A 19,726-nucleotide genomic window follows, 5' to 3' on the forward strand; every position below is an offset into this window, starting at 1 on the left:
TACCTACAAGAAGATAAAATGTAGATGTTGATTCTTATGCCTTCTTGTACTTTCCTGTTCTTCCTTTGCCTTCTTGCTTGAAGGATCCAAGTATGCCACACCCCCAACAGTGCTCCAAGAAAACTCCAAGTCTCCAAGAGCATGAGAGAGATAGAATAATGATAGAGCTCCAAAACTGAACTGACAACAGGTTACCAACTGAGACTTAAAAGCCTTTTTATGAATGATGCCTTTATTTCTTCATTTTCCATTATTTTCCTTCATTTTCCTCCTGACATGCAACTTCTGAACTTTCACCTCAATTTTATCCTAATTTCCATTATTTTAATAAATAAATGTCTCAAAATGTCATTTTTCCTTTCCAAAGCCTTAGCCACTGGCTTTGCCAATTTCCTTAGCCATAACTATTCACATTTGATCCCCATCAATATCATTTTGCTCAACATTTAGCTTGGAATAAGTGTCCCACCATCCGTGGTTATTATTTTTCCTTTATTTACTTTTGTTACATTGAGTTTTCACGAGGGCTATTACAGAACCCTCCACCTTGGGGGGACATTGTCCTCATTGTTCAACAACACATATAATCACAAAACTATTGTAAGAAAAACATATATTTCCAATGGAGCTTTATAACTTAGCTCGAGGAAGTGTTTACAATGATTATCCTGTTAAAAAGAAAACCAACATCAAAACATAACAACATAAAATCATAATGACATAACACCCATACCGCTTATTGGAGCTTTATGAAATAGCTCATGGTCGTATTTAGATCCATATACATATGTATGTAAACCAACATCATCAAAGAATACACCAAAACACCAAGCCAAAATGACTTTGACTCAACCAAAAACAAGGAATGATACATAGGCCGCATCTGATCTACCATCTCCCCTATAGATTCATTAGGCCCAAAGTGATTCCATTTCACCTTAACATGCTAGATTTCTCAATTCTAGACAATGAGAACCTTTTTCTACAATATACACTGAGGTTCCGGCTGGAATTTTCCATCTGGTTTCGCCTACAATACAGACTAATTAATCACATGATCAACATATTTAACATACTTTTTAGGTAAGGACACATGAAAAAGATGATGGAATTTAACTATCAGAGGCAGTAAAAGTCAATAGGCTACTGTCCCAATTCTCTCAATGATACTGAAGGCTCCACATCACCGTGGTGCCATCTTGGCACATGATCCAATTGGCAAGGATCTCTTCCTTGCTTTGATTCACAAATACACCTCTTCCCCAACTTGGAACTCTTTGAACAACCTGTTCCATCTGCATAAATCTTCTTCCTATCCTATGTTGCCTTTAGATTCTTCTTTATAACCTGCATTTCTTGTTCCATGTTTGCTAACATGTTTGGTCGAATCAACACCTTGTTAACTAGATCACTCCAAGTGACAGGAGTGTTGCAACTCTGCCCAAAAAAATCCATAAAATGATTCATCCTTAATGATTCATGATACCCATTATTGTACAAGAACTCTACTGGTGTAAGGTACTCTTACGACTTTCGTTGCTGGTGCATTACATAATTCCTCAACATGTCCCCCAACATCTTGTTGACCCTGTCTGTTTATCCATCTGTCTATGAATGATAAGTCATACTCAAGGCCAACTTTGTGCCCAAACCTACAAATAACTCCTTCCAAAGCTTGGAAGTGAACTTCGCATTCCTATATGACACAATATTCTTTGGAATCCCATGTAGTCTAACCACATCTCTTATGAACACCTATGCTACATCGCTAGCTGAGAATGTAGACTTCACCGAAATGAAATGTGCAACCTTTGTCAATCTCTCCATAATGACCATGATGAAATCATGCTGTCTCACTATCTTCATAAAACCTGTAATGAAGTCCATGGAAATGACTTCCCATTTCCACTCTAGAATTGCAATCAGTTGTAGCACTCCATTGGGATGTTTACTTTTTTATTTCACCCACTAACAAATAAAACATCTGGCATGAAATCTGCTACATCCCTCTATAAATTCGGCCAATAATAAAATATCTTCACTGTTGTCAGCGTCTTCTGGTAACCTTGGTGACCTGAATAGAGTTTCACATGAAAATCCCTCAAGATCATCTTCTTGAGATCACAACTATTCATCGTATATATTATGTCTTGAAACCTAACCAATCCATACGTTGTAAGAAAGTAATCCATATCTTGTGCACTTGGACCCATACTTGTACCTATACTATCACCTGTACTTGTACTATCACATGTACCTGTAACTATTCTCTACTGCAACCTATGAACAATATCCATATATCTAACATCTTTTTGATCCGCCCACAAGATCCTACCTTGTAGATTTGTCCCATAGGAGCTCATGGCTTCTAAGTGAGTTACATGTACCTACCTACTAAGACAATCTACCACTACGTTCTCTTTACTCTTGATATATCAGATCTCAAAATCAAACTCACTGATTGTAGCCAACCACTGAGCCTGCCTACCATTCACATTCGATTGGTCAAATAGATATCACAAACCACTGTGATCACTCATCAATGTAAAACTCCTACCCATATGATAGTGTCTCCACATATTCAATGCATGTATAATCAATGCTATCTCAAGATCATGTGTGGCATAGTTCTGCTCATACTCATTTAGTTTACATGACTCATAACATACCACCTATCCATCATGCATAAGGACTCCACCAAGTCTACTCTTGCAGTCATTTGTGCATACTACAAACTCTTTGTCTAAATCTACAATATTTAGCATTAGTGCATGTTTCAACAACTACTCGAGCTTCTCAAAACTAGCCTCACACTCCTTTGTCCATTCAAACTTCTTACCTTTCCTCTGCAATGATGTGATAAGATAAGCAATTTGTGAGAAGTTCCTAATGAACCTCCTATAGTAGCCTACCAAACCCATTAAAGATATCACCTCATCCACATTCTTAGGAGCTATCCACTCCATGGTGGCTCTTATATTTTCTAGATCTACTACAATTCCCTCCTTGGAGACAACATGCCCCAAGTACTGTACCTCATTCTAAAGGGAGCTATGCTTTTTGAGCTTAGCATATAACTGAGGTTCCTCAACAACCTCAACACTGCCGCTAAATGTTCAACATGATTTTCCACATTCTTAGAATATACCAGTATATCATCAATGAACACAATAACAAACTTATCCAAATATGGATGCAACACACTATTCATCAAACACATAAATGTAGTTGGATCATTAGTTAAGCGAAATGGAATAACAACAAACTCATAATGTCCATACCTATTCCTGAATGTTGTCTTCTAAATGTCCTCTTATTTGATGCATACGTTGTGGTATTCGGATCTCAAACCAATCTTCGAGAACATTGTTTCTCCCTTCAACTAGTCGAATAAGTCATCAATCCTTGGTAAGAAATGCCTACTCTTGATGATCACTTTGTTCAACTACTTGTAGTCAATGCATAATCTGAGAGTACCATATTTCTTCTTCACAAATAATATCAGTGTGCTCAATGGTGATACACTTGTCCTAATGTACCCCTTGTCCAACATCTCTTTCCACTGCAACTTTAACTCAACCAACTCATGTGTGTTCATCCTATAAGGAGATTTTGATGTTAGAGCTACCCCTGGCACTAAATCAATACAAAAATATACCTCCCTATGAGATGGAAACTCTATAATGTCCTGAGAAAACACATCCCTGAATTGTTGTAAAAATCGGTACCTGCTCAACACATTTGCATCCTCAACTTCCTTACCCCTATCACTAGAAATGTGCACTACAAATAACTTACACCCTTTCCTGCGGCTACTCTTTTCTTGCATAGTTGTCACCATCCTAACTGATGTAGCTTTCTTCTTACCCTATAAAACTCTTGGTTCTCCATTGTCATCAGCACATTCAATGGATTTGGCATAACCTTCTACCTTGCTTCTATGACGATACAACTAGTCCATGCCCAACAACATGTTGTATGAACCCAACGATAATACATTCAACTGTGTTGCAGTAGGCATACGACTAAAATCAAATGCACAAGCTCTTACCCAATGATGAGCTATCTTCTTTGTATCTGTAGCAAACTACACTAACTAAGACTCTGCATGTAATTCCTTACTCAAACCACACTTATCCACGAAGTCAGGACTAACATTGTTAAAATTAGATCCAGGGTCAATCAAAATAGAAATAACTTGATCATAAAGCTTACTGTCCATCTCAACGATAAATGTCTGATGATCTTCCTCTTTGATATCCAATGCTACATACATACATGGAATACTTTGACCACTGTCTCCAACAGTTTGTGCCTCCTACGCATTGTATATCTTAGGCCTCCCACTCTGGTACTATGGAAAATCCTTCCTATGTTGATCTCCTCCACAAATGCAACAGCACATAGAATCCTTATTCTTCTCCTCAGATCTATGTCCTCGTCCTCCATCTAATGCAATGAACCTCTTAGTCGGTGCAACATTCTCCTTGTTACCCAAATCCTATGGTCTTACTCACCTTCAGTCACATTTTCCTTTGTTCCTTACCTTTCTAATCTGGTTGCGTCTTAGTTATGTGCTTCGATTGTTCATAGCAATGCTTCAACTTTCGAATGGCCTCCTCCAATGATCTAGGCTCATCGAGCTCAATCCTATCTTTGAATGCAATCGATAATCCACCAACGAGCCTTTGAATCTTGGCTTTTCCCTCTGTGAGATAAGCGGCATACCTTAGTAACTCCAAGAATTGGCTAGTGTACTCATCATCTGTCATAGATCCCATATTTAAATCATAAAATTCCTTCGCCTTGTCATCAAAGTATCTTTCTGAAAAACACGTCTTCTTAAATAGCATCTCAAACTCACTCAAAGTCAAATCCTCCTCATGAATACATTTTACATTCTTCACGTCTTCCCACCAAACACCTACTTTACCTCTGAGACTGAATGTAGCCACTCTAGATTTCATGTTCTCTGAATAGTCATCCAACCTGAAGAATTTCCTCATGCCAAGAAACCATGCCTCTGCATCATGTGGTTTCTTCATCTCTCCATCAAATTTTGGTGGCTTTGCTTTCTTAAATTCATCCGACAAGTATCCCTTATCACTCCTCCTGTAAGGATGGTAGCGATGATGATTATGATGCTTATTTGAGTCAGAACTAGAATCATACCTGTGTCTATCCCTTCTCCCCTCTGGAGTGTCCAACAATCTACCATCTCTAACTATGTCATCTCTATCTGAACTGTGACCACCATGCAACCAACTACCTTATGACCCACTATTCCTATCCTCCTACTCATAGTTGATTTGACATGGTCCCTGTCATTGAAAATTTGACAAACTCTGAAGTATTACTATATTTACCTCCACTTGTTTCTCATGTGCCTACATGATTCTGTCATTAACTACCTCACAACTCCTTATTTCTTCCTTTAACCTTCTTAGCATAACCACCAAATCACAAGAGTTCCCAACACCATACTACTCTTCCAATTCATAGGGAGAGTCTTTGTAGTCAACCATCTTACTAGCCATTTGATATTTTTTCCTACAAGGTATATCATGTCAGCTAAGCCAAATCACAATAAACCAATGCACCATAGTATAGTTTGCGGAGGATACCTTGTTTGCAAGATTAAAAAATCAGCATGATACAAGTATAAAATAATCACGACAACATATAGAAATATAAAACATAAGCATACAACCATGCAACAATCATTCTAACTAGGGTCGAGTCATTAATGCATGATCTCATCAACAACACACACCACGAACTCATGCATGACAACAACCACTACATCACTGTACTATTGACCACATACAAACATGAAGATGCATAAGAAATACATAACCAACAATACATATGCATAAACACATATGATCAAAAATCAGTGAATGATATTTCAAATCAAACCTGCAAGAATGATATATGCAACCAAGCATACAAGAACGTAACTGAACATTCAAGATTGTAACCAAACATACTACAATGATACATGTCAATGACATAAGTTGATATGTAACCATTCATACGCTCATGACACTCCATTCCACAAAAACAACCTCAAGTTTCACATGACGACATTACTACAACCATGAACAAAATCATGCAAATGCAACAAGCACATGAAATAGAAATGTGAGACACACACATGCAACTGACATGCATGCATGACCAACACATTTTCCATTGAGTCTGAGGGGTGAACAATGCTCTGAGGCCACTCTATAATACCCTCCTCCCACATCTACCCAAGCAACTAGCCAGCCACGGTAAAGATGTGATGAGAGGCCACTATCATATGATTCAACCTCCTAAGTCATGTTAAGGAAGTGGAACCGATGGAAACACACCATACAGACATTCAACATCAGCTATAGGACCCTCAGGAACAAATCCAATACTCTAGAAAACTTGCCCTTGGGTCCCACTAAACTTTTTGACAACTTAAGCCTTCGTCTCTCTCATGCTATAGGCATGATAGCATCCAGGCTTGCCTATGAGCAACCATAGACTAAATTTGTTTGTGCTATGTTAGTGACTGCAGGATTTGAGCCACTTTTTTAGGCCTAGAGCCTACGTCACTCCCCATAATTTCATGACACTTTTAGAACAGTAAAATAACATGGAAATGAGAGTACTAAAGAAAATGTTTGAATGAAGCCTTAATTGGACCCCTACTAGCCATGACACACATTTTATCAAATATATCACAAATATGTAAACTACATATGTAAATAACAATTCTGAGCATAGGAGCTTCATACTTAGCTGAGAATCACTAAGAACCATTGATGCCTCATCACATCAACTGTCATTCTATCCATTAGGTCATAGATACATTGATCATTAAATTACAAGTAAAAACATGGTGAAATCCATACATAGCTATTGTCATAAAACACATACATAACCAACAAAATAACACAAAAAAATAGTCACGAAATTACAACCATGTAGGCCACATATAATCCATCAAAATTCTCATGGAAATACAAGGAGAAATAACCTTTCATTAATGATGCAAAATCCAAACCCGAGATGGGACTTCCACATTCCACCCGAATGTAGAATGGCTAAGCCAAATCTCTCTTTATCCATTCACCATCGTTTCATATTCAAAGCATGAATGTGGAATCTCATAGAACACATCAATAAAAAACCATCAAGGGCTTCGATATGCCATCCACCTCAACCAATCAAACATTAATTCCATCTCATGGTTATACGTCACCAAAATAATCATTAGATCCTTCTCTATCCCGACCATCTAGGGCTCCAGAGCATTTGTCTAACCAAGGCTCCATGACTAGTAACTCAACCCACATATTTTATCGGACTCCAGAGCGTTTGTCCATCCAAGGCTATGTGACTAGTAACTCAACCCACCAAGGGCTCCAGAGTGTTTATCCAACCAAGGCTACGGGACTAGTAACTCAACCCAAGTTGTTCCATGGCTCCATAGCGTTTGTCCAAGAAAGCCTATAGACTAATGACTCAACCCAAGCTAAGGAAACATGAGAGCCAACCAAAACACAACAATGAAAAATGAATCAACAATCACCATGGCGATCCAGGAAATGGCAAGGCTAGTCAATCCATTATCATTCCATGTCATCCTCCATGCCAGTCATACATCACAACCAACAAACGACATACATATGCCATGGATGAAGAAACTAGTGAAGGAAACATACATGCAACTCGCAAGCAAATCTGATGTAGTTGTTGATCCCGATGTCTTTTTGTGCTTTCCTGCTATTCCTTTGCCTTCTTGCTCCAAGGATCCATGTATGCCACATCCTCCAAGAGTTCTCCAATTAAAATCTCTCCAAGAGTATGAGAGAGAGAGAGAGAATAATGAGAGAGCTCCAAAATTGAACTGACAAAAGCTTACCAACTGATCCTCGGAACCCTTTTTATGAATGAGGCCTCTATTTTCTTCATTTTCCATTATTTTCCTTCATTTACCTCCTCACATGCAACTTGTGACCTTTCACCTCCCTTTTCTCCTAATTTCCATTATTTTCATAAATAAATGTGCCAAAATGTAATTTTTCCTTTCCAAAGCCTTAGCCATTGCCATTGCGAGTCTCTTTAGCCATAACCAATCACAAGTGATCCCCATCACTAGGATTTTGCCCAACATTCAACTTGGAATAAGTATCCCATCATCTATGGTTATTAGTTTTCCTTTATTTACTTTTATTACATTGATTTTTCACTGGGGCTTTTATAGCATGGGGGAGAAATGTATATTTGTTGGATATAGTGATTAATTGAAGGCGTATAAGCTCTATAATCCATTAATCAAGAAGGTTGTAATAAGTGGAGATGTGTAGTTCATAGAAGAGGAAGCATGGAATGGAAGTTTGCAGAAGACAATCAATGTGAAAACATGTATACCACATGAAGGTAAAGAGGAATTGACCGCAAAAAGTAATTCCTCATTGGTGATGACTCCTACTCCTATTCAAGCTCAACAAAGCAATCGCCAAGTGACATCATCAACATGAAATAATAGGACAGAGTCATGCTGTTAAGAAAGTACTACTCCAAGCACACCACAAAGACCTACAACGCCATCTAACTCAAGCACAAAATTAAGTGACATGTCAACCCCATCTTCTGTAAGCATAAGAAGACAAACATTCAAAAATTGAAGTGAAATTTATGAGCAAAATGAAGTTGATAATAGTGCAAGTCTAAATTCCTTATTTGCATTGTTTTGTCATGTAGATGACCCAATCCATTTTGAGGATGTAGTCAAGGAGGAAAATGGACCATAGTAATGGATGCAGAAATAGAAGCAATATAAAATGATGACACATGGGCGTTAGTGGACCTTCTGCAAGGAAAAGAAGTCATTGGAGTGAAGTGGGTCTATAAGGCCAAGAGCAACATTGAGGAAAGATTGAAAGGCATAAAGAAAGGCTAGTTGTCAATGGATATAAGCAGCAACATTGAAGATATTATGTAGAGACATTTGAGTGAGTTGAAAGGATGGAGACAGTGCATACAACGATGTCAATTGTCGCACAACATGAATGGAAAGTGTATCAAATGGATGTGAAGTTCGCATTCTTGAATGGAGTGTTGAAAGAGGAAGTATATGTTGTGCAACTACCTGCTTACGAGGTAGAAGGCCAAGAAGGCAAGGTGTATAGGTTGAATAAAGCTCATTATGATATGAAGTATGCACCGCATGCATGGTATAGCAGGACAAATGTTTACTTGATGGACAATGCTTTTGAAAAATGTGACGATGAGCCTACTCTCTACATCAAACAAAGTGATGGTAAGCTTCTTATTATTGTTTTATATGTAGATGATTTAATTTTTACGAGTGATGATTTACTCATTGTTGATTTCAATCAAGTCATGAAAAGTGAGTTTGAAATGACAGGGTTGGGGTTGTTAACGTATCCTTTTGGCATAGAAGTGAAACAAACAAAAAATGGTATTTTTATTTCTTAGGTGAACTATGTAGGAAATATTTTGGAGAGGTTCACTATGCAAAACAAGAAGTGCACCCCAACTCCAATTGTTATGGGATTGAAGTTAAGCAAAGTAGATTGAAGTAGCAATGTCAATCCGACATTATATAAAAGTTTGGTGGGAATTTTGATGTATTTGGCAGCAACTAGGCAGGATATAAAGCATGTAGTAAGCCTGGTGTCAAGGTTCATGGAGACACCCAAGGAGACACATTGTCAAGTAGCGAAAAGGATTTTAAGGTATGTCAATGAGACAAAAGAGTATGGTATTTTGTACACTGCAACAAATGATCTTAGGTTGGTTAGTTACACTAATAGTGACTAGGCATGAATTGTTGATGATAGAAAAACAAGTCAAGATATGTTTTTTCATTTCGGTTCAACAGTCATTTCACAAGCCTCCAAGAAGCAGCCAATAGTTTTATTATCAACAACAGAATTTGAATATGTTGCTACAACAACAACAATGTGTCAAGAAGCTTGGATGAGAAAAATGTTGAGGGATTTATGCCATGAGCAAGAGGGAACAAAATCTATTTTCGGCGACAACAATTCAAAAAGTGCACTATCAAAGAATTTTGTTGTTCACAAGAGGAGCAAGCACATTGACACTAAATATCTGGAGAATTGATTAACAATGGTGAAATTATGTTGCAACATTGTAGGTCACAGGAACAATTTACAAACATCTTCATGAAGCCAAAATTTTGTCCATCTGAGGGATTGTTTGGGAATTGGGAATAGAAGTTGACGGATTGTTTGGGAATTGGGAATGAAGATAGCTGTGATTAACGGGGAGTATTGGAAAAATAATCCCTACCACCATAGTCATGATACTAACAACAACCATCCTTTGGAGTACAACAACAAATGGAAAGCCATTTTGTCCTTGCACTGAAAAGTTTTTTTTACATGGATTAAAAGAAATTCTTAGCTAGAGTACAAACATCATATAATTAAAACGAAAGTGCATTTAATGGACTGTTGGTAAAATGTATTGTCGATATATTTATTCTGCAGCTCATATATGTGTAACATCTGCAAGTTCAGAAAATTATGTTTTAGTACAAAAGTTCATCCTAAGTTTTAATACTTTGACTTTTTATGTATTAAAATATTAAAAAATAAATATTTTAAATATACATATATGTAGAAGTCTTTTTCTAAGTAGTGGAAGTAAGTCTGAGAAAATCGTTGAGCAATTTGTAGTAGGTGCTTAAAAACAAATTAATTGCATGTTTTACAACGAGTTACCCACTAACACCTTGTGAAATCTAAATCTCACCAAGAACTCTTGCTTTCTTGCTTTACTTGGTGAAGGAGTTGCAGCCTTCATATTTTCTCCGAAGGTATTTTATTGTGTTTGGAAATTATAATCTAAAGTATAGACTTTCTGGACTGTTTTTTTTAGCGCTCAACCACATTGTTTTGTTCTGGGTAAATTTGCTTTAATTTTTTAGCTCTGTTTTGTTGCGGAAATGTACTGTGATCTAAATCAGCAACTACAGTCTAGAGGAAGACTCCTCTGCCTTAACTTTCACCTTCTCATCTACCACATTCCATAGCAAAACCAGCTACTATATCTAACAATCCAATCAGATTTTATCTGAGTCAAGTAGATATCACTCAAGCAGGTCCGTAGATCCGGAATAAAAAAATGATAGAAATTATTTATTCACAAGTAAAATGAAAACTGAATTTTCTTTTTACAAATGCCCCAAAACAAAAAGACTCAGTAGAGCAATAAAAGCGTGCTCTGATACCATATAAATTTTGTATTACTCACAACATAAAATTATTTTATTCTATTGACAAAATAACACATTTACACTTAGAATGCACTATAGCTCATCATCAGGAAAAGTTTAAAAAATAAAAAAACGTTGGAAAAGAACAACTATAACATCTGTCATACTTTTCATTATCATATTTATAAGAATTCAATACTTATCTTTAACTTTTCGTTATAAAAAGAGGGGCAGTGTTTACTGATTATAGTTATGGCCTTCGCTTTAGTCAGGGAATCCAAATTTTCATTGTCATTAAAATAAAATTCAGAGGTGCTTTGTGTTACATCAATAGAGATATAGCTAAGGCCGGTATTTTCGAACAGCTGTAGAGGTGGATAAACTTAGTGTGCGAAATTTCATGGCACCAACGATTACGCAGGAGCTTCCTGAGCTACTGAGCCAACAAGTGGGAGATATCAGCTACAGATTTTGTTTCAAACAAAAATAGCTACAATGAATACCAAAATTTGAGTGAAGTTTATAAGTATTCCCATGTTATAAAAGTGTAAACTCATTTCGCCGTATGGCTGAAAATGATGGCGCAAAACTAACGGCCATTTAAGGTATCTGAGCATTTTAGTTAATGAAAATCTACATTTGCTGATTTCAATATGCCAGCTATAAACTCTGTACAACATAAGGTTTAAACGCCGCAAGCTTTCCGAGCTCGTGTACAGCTTCTATGACATGCTCCAGCCTTGCAACGATCTCCATTATAAGGGACGCAAAGGCAGCCAATGGAAGTGCCTCGGCAAATTCTACACCATATCTGTCTTTCATAGAAAGTCGACCAGTGACTGCAGATAGAGTTCGTTTTCTTTCGTTGTATATGTACTGTCTTCTAGCCGGGGAATCCAGTTCTTCTGAGGACAGTTCAGAGTTCGATTGGTGTTCATCTTGATCAGAAATGACGTTTTGCTTGACATCCTTGAATATCTGTATAGGTTGAGGATCCGGTTCTTGTTCGGTTTGAGTGGGATTCACATTGAGATTAGTGGTTTTCGCAGTTGAAATACATGGATCTGTACAACACAACGGCTGGCTGATGTGGAACAGTTTGGACTGAAGACAGAATGCCGTATTCAGTTCTTGTACTGCATCGTGCAGGCTCTGCATTAGGATTTGTGAGGGAGGACATTGCTCCATGCATCTTATGCTCTCTGCTACCTGTCGCAGTACATGGGCTACCTGGAAGCCCACTTTGGTGAATGGTTTCTCGGTTGCCGCTATGGTAAAGTGCGGTGCCTGAAGCATAAAAGGGGATGGGATGTTAATTAAATCCTACACTCAACATGGATAATGTTGATTGGATAAACAATATTTGAGGCCTCACCTGAAACTCTGAGCGGAGACATCCATGGAGGCCAACAACAGAGTATGCCATGTGACGAAGTGTCCCTCCCACTTTAACATATTGTTTCCACGGATAACGGAATCTGAATTTACCATGTCTCGGCTCCCAGCTAGCAAAAGCTGCCTGAAAAATCAACACATTAATATATCGACATTTTGGGTCAAAAATATTACCATTTCCTGTTAACAAATGACTAGAAATTCAACTTGTAGCTGCTAGCAACAGGTTATGCTTATTGAAAGACCAAACAAAGTGAGATTATATATACCAGGGATTCTTCGCTGGTCTTGGAATCTAAGACGTCTCTGTATCCTTGGCGGATTTGTTCTTCTGCGATTTCTCCTGGCTCTAGGAAATCGGGGTCCTTCAAATAGTGGAGCACGCATCCTGTTTCCATGCATCATGTGATAGAATATTATATATACTGTTACTGGCTTGTGAATTAGGTAATGTCATCTGTCATTAATTTGATCCCGTAACTTTTCTACCTTCTATGGTCTTTGATAAGCCATCGATCTTAAGAATAATGGACTTGTGAAGATCCTCGCCTGCCCAGATTGGAAAAACTATTAGACTTATGACGAGGCAAATGGCGAATCCAATGGCTATCGTAGAAACTCGCTGGTAAGCAACGCGAAAACCGTTGTCAAAGCGGAATCCTGAGAGCGCTATCATATTGAAGGTAAGGAGGAAAATCAGGACGCCATAATCGTACTTGCGCTTTATGTTTGGCAAAAAGCGAAGATAGGTTGCACCTGCGCCTGTACAAGGCGAAAAGAAAAGAATTGCAGTTAGATTATGAGATATCGGTTTCAACTCTCTTCTCGCCTTGTCGTATTCCTATCAGGCACAGTATGGACACTAATCCTATATAGGCAGAAGGTAGCAAACATTGAAAGATCCCCCAGAAAAATGGAGCGAAATGCTTCGAACAAGAAAATATAAAAGAGATCTACAATGCACAGGATGCACCACATAGAGAAAATGATGCACGACAGAGGGAATGTATGGTTAGCCAACTCGACATCTAATGATATTTGGTTGCAGGAATTTATATAAAGAAATAACAACTGACTTTTTTTTTCTAATTTTTCAGAAAAAATGCAAGTAGAGTGGGATATCTCAGGGATATCTCGGTATGCATGTGTTTATTGACAATTTTAAATCTATTAGTTGTGGTTGGATTCACCCATCTATATGTCATTTCGCAATCATCATTCACATTTGTTTGCTTAACAGCGGGATTCACCATCATTGTACTATCCACATTATAATGGAGTCCTTAACCTATTTTGACTTTCTTCTATTTCACACAAAAAGTTTCAACTTCTCTGTATGAAATTTTTATATTTTATGCAATTTTATGGCGTATTTTCATGGAAAGCTGGAAAGCAAGATCCAAGGAAAAAGTTAGGTTAGTGGTATTAGAATAAGTAAGATCTGGTATTAGGATAGGTAAGATCAAAGAAAAAAGGAAGGTTGCTGGTAACATGACAGCCTATAGCGATACTGTACTTGTTTTCTCAGGCTAGAGCCATTACAATCACTCAAATAATAACACCCCCCAAAACCCCAATTAACAGCCTATATCCATATCTGAAACACTTTCATTTATCTGTACGTGGAGTATGTATCATATATCAAGAATCAATGTCCAGAAATATTAAATATTTAACGTGAAGCACTAAAATACGGCATAATTAGAATGAACAGAAGGGTTGGAATGGTTCAGCCAAAAATTTGAACTTATTTTAATAAAATCTATTCCGGTCTTTCATCCATGATAGCTTCTTTGAAATATTGGCCTACCAAAAATAAAGCATGAAATGCAGATGATGATGCCCTCTCCTAGACCCTCGAACATATCTCCGATTAACCCTACCACTACACCAAAAGTGCCGGCTAGCAATGTGCCGATTCCTCTATTCAAGCCCTTACTCAAAGTGGCACCTGCAATAAAATATTCCACACAAGATTCAAACAGACATGCAAAGGCTTTTCCTACAAGTTCAAATAGAACCATTTTTGGACATTTTCTTGTTACAATGACGCAATATTGGCCAAGAAGCCATATAGCCCCCTGTCAAAACATATATCCTGAAGGATAATGCAAATATTACAGACTGAATGCACTATACTCCTAAAAATGAATGTAATAATGTACACAGATATTGAAATTAAGAAACAATCCAAATTACCTGCGGTAAATTCAAAAACCACCACAACTGTCATGATAGCCCAGATGGCATTATTACCAACGCCATGAAATAATTTATCCGTGAGATAGAACAGAGATACTACTGATAATGCAAGCCCTACTTTGATTGCATGCATAATTTTCCGCGGATCATCTTTGCCCAACTGCAAAATTTCCTTGGCGAATTTTCTTAAAATTAGCTTCAATGTCGGGATTTTGTTCAGTCTTCTAAAGACATTCGATTCTTCAGTAGATTCTGTTGCACAGTTCTCTGGTCTGTTCATTGCAATGTTGATGTTGTAGTCAGCCGACCTTTGATCTGCCATTGACAAACAGGAACGACAAACTTTCAGATAACAGTACTTGGTTTCCTAACCATGTATATCTGTGTAGAGTGCCTCACAAAGGCTTGTAATAACAGGTCCCAGGCTTCCAGTCCGAAGCGTGTTGAATTTGTTCGAGTATTGCGCATGCCTTCTTATATGCAATTATTGAGGATTCCTCAGTTCACCGAGCATTAAATATTTCATGTTTGGTTTAGTGGGAATCATGTGTTTGCATGAAATAAAATGTTAAAAACTGAACTTACAAGTTATTCATAAAGAAGTGCGTGCCCCCAAATAAAGGGAAAGTAGGTCATCTATGTAAAATTTGTCATCGATGTATCGAACTGTCCAATAAAAAGGACTTTTGTAAAGATGGGATACCCCATGTCTCCAGCTTTATCACCGATATTCTGATCAGATTCGAATAGTGATGCGTGTCAATGTTTTTGTGGCGATGACTGGAGGGGGTCGGCGGTAGGACTAGAAAATAGGAAAGCGACGCCCACTGTACATGTAGTTGTGTGCCTTAATGCACGAACATCGTTGAACGAACATATTAGTTGTGAATGCTTTACAGTCTTGCATTTTGAATATTCACGCAACTCAAAGTACAACGCAAATTAGGCAATTATGTCGCCACAACCGATTGCATTTTGAATATTCACGCAACTCAAAGTACAACGCAAATAAGGCAATTATGTCGCCACAAGCGATTTCCAAAAAACGAGTTGTCTTTGGTGTGATTTTTTAGAAATTTTTCCCGTGGTTTTATGAAGTTTAATATCTTTATAATTTTGCAGAAATTTATTGAAATTACAAGTTTGATAGGTAACCCCTTAGTCAAAAAAACTAATTTAAATAACACAAATCAAAATTTCACCTCAAATTTGTTAGCCAGATTCCCGAAAATCAAAAAAATCGCAGTAAAGACAACTCCCTTTCAAACACAGATAATCAATATGATATTTGTGTTTAGGAATTGTTTTATCGTTCATTACTAGGGAGATGTTGCAGTGAAGGATAAACTAAAACTAAATGTCGCATTGAAAGGTTGAAAATAAATAATAATATAAAAATAAATAAAAATAATTTTAAAATAATTATATTAAATTTGATACATTCAATTCATTATATTATAGTTTATTTTAATAATAAAATTATAAATGTTTTTTTTAATGCATAATACATATGAATGTTTAAAAAAAATACAAATACTCATAATTAATAACGATATTTTAAAATTTAGTGTGATGATGATGATGATGATGATGATGATGATGATGATGATGATGATGATGATGATGATGATGATGATGATGATGATGATGATGATGATGATGATGATGATGATGATGATGAACGTCCACTAAGATTAATGTGGGCCATCCGACTTCAGAAAAGAGAGTTTAATTGTCATTCTTCAAAATCTTATTTCTGTGACCAAGGAGTAGGGAAAGAAGCTTTCCATGTTTGCTATAATTGGGTTGGCTTAATAAGTTAAGAAGATTGGAAGTGTCATTGATAATAGTGAATTGAGAGTGGATGTGGGTAACAGACCAAGAGTCTAAAAGGAAGTGTTTTTCATTTTCCACCTTCTTAGTGTCACAAATTTGACGAATTCTATTGTCTCAGGGAGTCTTGGGAGTATACCATTTGCACATTTCACTCCGAAGCACATGAGAGTTAGTTCTAATCCTAAGGATATTCATTTTCTTCTTGGTACTAGCAATGATCACTTTCTTATTTATATATATATCTATAATTGATTAATTAATATTAAACAAAATTTATGATCATATAAAGAAAAATCATATATTCATTTTAACTCTAATTTATAAATTTTGAGAGGACTAAATTTTTTATATACAACTGTTTATATTTTATGTTCAATATAAAATTTGAGTTAAGTAATTTTATATTAAAAATTAATAAATATTTATAATTTTGGCTTTCGATTGTCTAATTTTTATTTTACTCATTTCAATTTTTAAAAAATCATTTTGTCCACTAATTTATACATCATTTTAGTAGTTAATAACTAACATAATCAAAATCTTAAAATTAAATAATAATAATAATAATAATTAAAATTGTTTAGATAATCTTCGGCAAAATCACATAACCAATCTTTTGTCTACGCGTTTCGAACCAACCAGTGTGATTCATGGTCAAGACAAGTTGAAGAACCAATCCCGCTTAGCTTGATTAAATAAAGTGTGAACCAATCCGGCTTAGCTTGATTAAATAGAGTGTGCAGAGACTCCAACAGCTATAATGCTAACGGCTAATTTTGACCTAATGATCCTGGTCAAACCACTAAAATAGTTAATTAATATTTCTCGAAATAGGTAAATAAAGGAATTCATTTGTTAATTAAAAAATAGATATATTATTATTATTATCTCAAATATTAAGAGAATTCATAGTATAATATTAATATTTTAATCATAATGGTCATTATATCTCATAATATATATTAAATAATCTATATTTAATGTTATTGGAATAACATTAAATATAGATTATTTAATATATATTATGAGATATAATGACCATTATAATTAAAATATTAATATTATACTATGAATTATCTTAATTATTCAGATAATAATAATAATATATCTATTTTTTAATTAACAAATGAATTCCTTTATTTACCTATTTCGAGAAATATTAATTAACTATTTTAGTGGTTTGACCAGGAACATTAGGTCAAAATTAGCCCCGTTAGCATTATAGCTGTTGGAGTCTCTGCACACTCTATTTAATCAAGCTAAGTCGGATTGGTTCTTCAACTTGTCCTGACGATGAACCACACTGGTTGGTTCAAAAAACGTCGACAAAAGATTGATTATGTGATTTTACCGAATATTATCTAAACAATATTATGAATCACAGAAGTCTAAACTTCTTAATAATTAAAATATTTATAAAATACATTTACAATCCCCTATCAATACATCAATAATTTTAAATCATCTCATATCAAGGTTTTCCATATTTATATCGGCATTATTAAATCATCTCATATCAAGGTTTTCCATATTTATATTGGCATTATTTTTTTCAGTAATATTTTCAATTTTCAATACTTTTACATTATCTCCTATGAGTTGCTTTTTTTTTAATATATATATTTTGTATGTGTGTTACTTCTTTTCAGTGATATTTTCAATTTCCAAATGTAGTTAGTATTTAGGTAACTTGTCCTGAACTAAAAGGGTATTGTACAGTATTTTTTTGTTACCAGTGAATATTGAAGATTTTGACGTATTTCGATGAACATTTTGAAAGCGTGCGTGAAGCTGGTGTACCGAAAGAGTATTTTACAATATATTTATAGTTGTTTACGAAATAATAATGGAGATTTTGACGTATTTCGATGAACATTTTGATGGCATGCACATGGAGGTCTAAATAAAATTAGAGGTAGGTCGGTGTGCACGGCCCCAAATAAATGGGAAAAGAGGAGGTAATAAAAAATATATAATCAAAAAGAGTGGTTTTAGTGGGATTTTTAGATTTGGTAATTAAATATATTAAAAAAATTGAGGTGAAATTTTGATTTATGTTATTTAAATTGTTATTGAATTGAGCCATAATAGTTGTAAGAAGAACTTCGGCGTAAATCACATGAGGAAACACTTTTGTCGACCCATTTCGAACCAACTAGTGTGGTTCATCGTAAAAGTTGGTTCGAAAGGCGTCGACAAAGGTCTTTCCTCATGTGATTTACGCCGAAATTCTTCTTACAATTATTTACACTGGTTTTAATTATAAATTCCGCATTCTGGAAAAAAATTTAACCACTTGAATTGTGCTAAAATTGCCTATCAAATTTGTGATTTTAATAAAAATTAGATAAAAAAATCTAAACTTCCACAACAAGACCACTCATAATCAAATTATATTAATTTGAAACGATCATAAGAGAAAAAACTAAATGTTCCTTGACTGCTTCCACATAACCGCAAAATCCACTCGTTCGCGTTGAACTTCGGTTGACTATGCTGGTGCTCTGTCAATTTGAAATAAACAGCAGGAGCGCGTTAAAATATGTCTGCGGGCAAGAATTGGTTGTAATTCAGAAAATGTTGAAAAGATATACAAGCTTGTAATTTTGTTTACCATCATAATGAATTAATTATTACTTAGAATTCTGTCTACTATATACTTATATAGGTGTTTTTTAATTAAATTAAATTGAATAGAATAAAATTGGTAAGTGGGGTGGGCTGGTTTTAACAATTTCTTTTGCGGCCACAACCTGCAAGGGTACTTATTTACACAAAAGCTAACTAATATTTTAACTAGTAATATTACTCGCAAGAGTACATATTTAGACAAAAACTGATTAATATTTTAACTAATAAGATTACATGATTTATTGGAATTTTAATAATTTCATTTTTATTATAATAAATTAATTTTAGTAAAAAGTTATTTTTAATTTTTTTAAATTATATTATTTGAAGAATTATACAATGAATTTTTTTTGTAATTATTGATTATTGAATTTTTACTAGAGACATTAGATTAGTAGTCCAATTTTTTAG

At 35.5% G+C, this 19,726-nt stretch overlaps 1 protein-coding gene across 1 annotated transcript; it reads right to left on the reverse strand.

Moving 5' to 3' along the window:
- Window positions 1-11,911: 11,911 nt before the first annotated feature.
- On the reverse strand, window positions 11,912-15,285 carry LOC149236387 (aluminum-activated malate transporter 14-like). The gene is made up of 6 exons (XM_089368883.1): window positions 14,846-15,285; window positions 14,457-14,597; window positions 13,136-13,408; window positions 12,916-13,034; window positions 12,627-12,770; window positions 11,912-12,538 (listed from the first exon to the last, which is right to left on the reverse strand). The coding sequence occupies exons 1-6, from the start codon at window positions 15,168-15,170 to the stop codon at window positions 11,912-11,914; spliced, it is 1,629 nt and encodes a 542-aa protein (XP_089225009.1). The 5' UTR covers window positions 15,171-15,285.
- Window positions 15,286-19,726: the final 4,441 nt, after the last annotated feature.

Source organism: Pinus tabuliformis, chromosome 8 (genome assembly GCF_031772625.1).
Source record: "Pinus tabuliformis cultivar Carrire ecotype Pingquan chromosome 8, CPIR1, whole genome shotgun sequence".
In the NCBI taxonomy this organism is placed as follows: domain Eukaryota; kingdom Viridiplantae; phylum Streptophyta; class Pinopsida; order Pinales; family Pinaceae; genus Pinus; species Pinus tabuliformis.

Bases quoted from the DNA above. Each gene is read 5' to 3' on its own strand.
- LOC149236387 (XM_089368883.1), bottom strand. From the start codon at position 15,170: ATGGCAGATCAAAGGTCGGCTGACTACAACATCAACATTGCAATGAAC. The intron at 13,409-14,456 runs GTAGGCCAATAT...CGCCTTGTACAG, and splicing joins CATTTCATGCTTTATTTTTG to GCGCAGGTGCAACCTATCTT. The intron at 12,771-12,915 runs GTATATATAATC...TTGATTTTTCAG, and splicing joins AGACCAGCGAAGAATCCCTG to GCAGCTTTTGCTAGCTGGGA.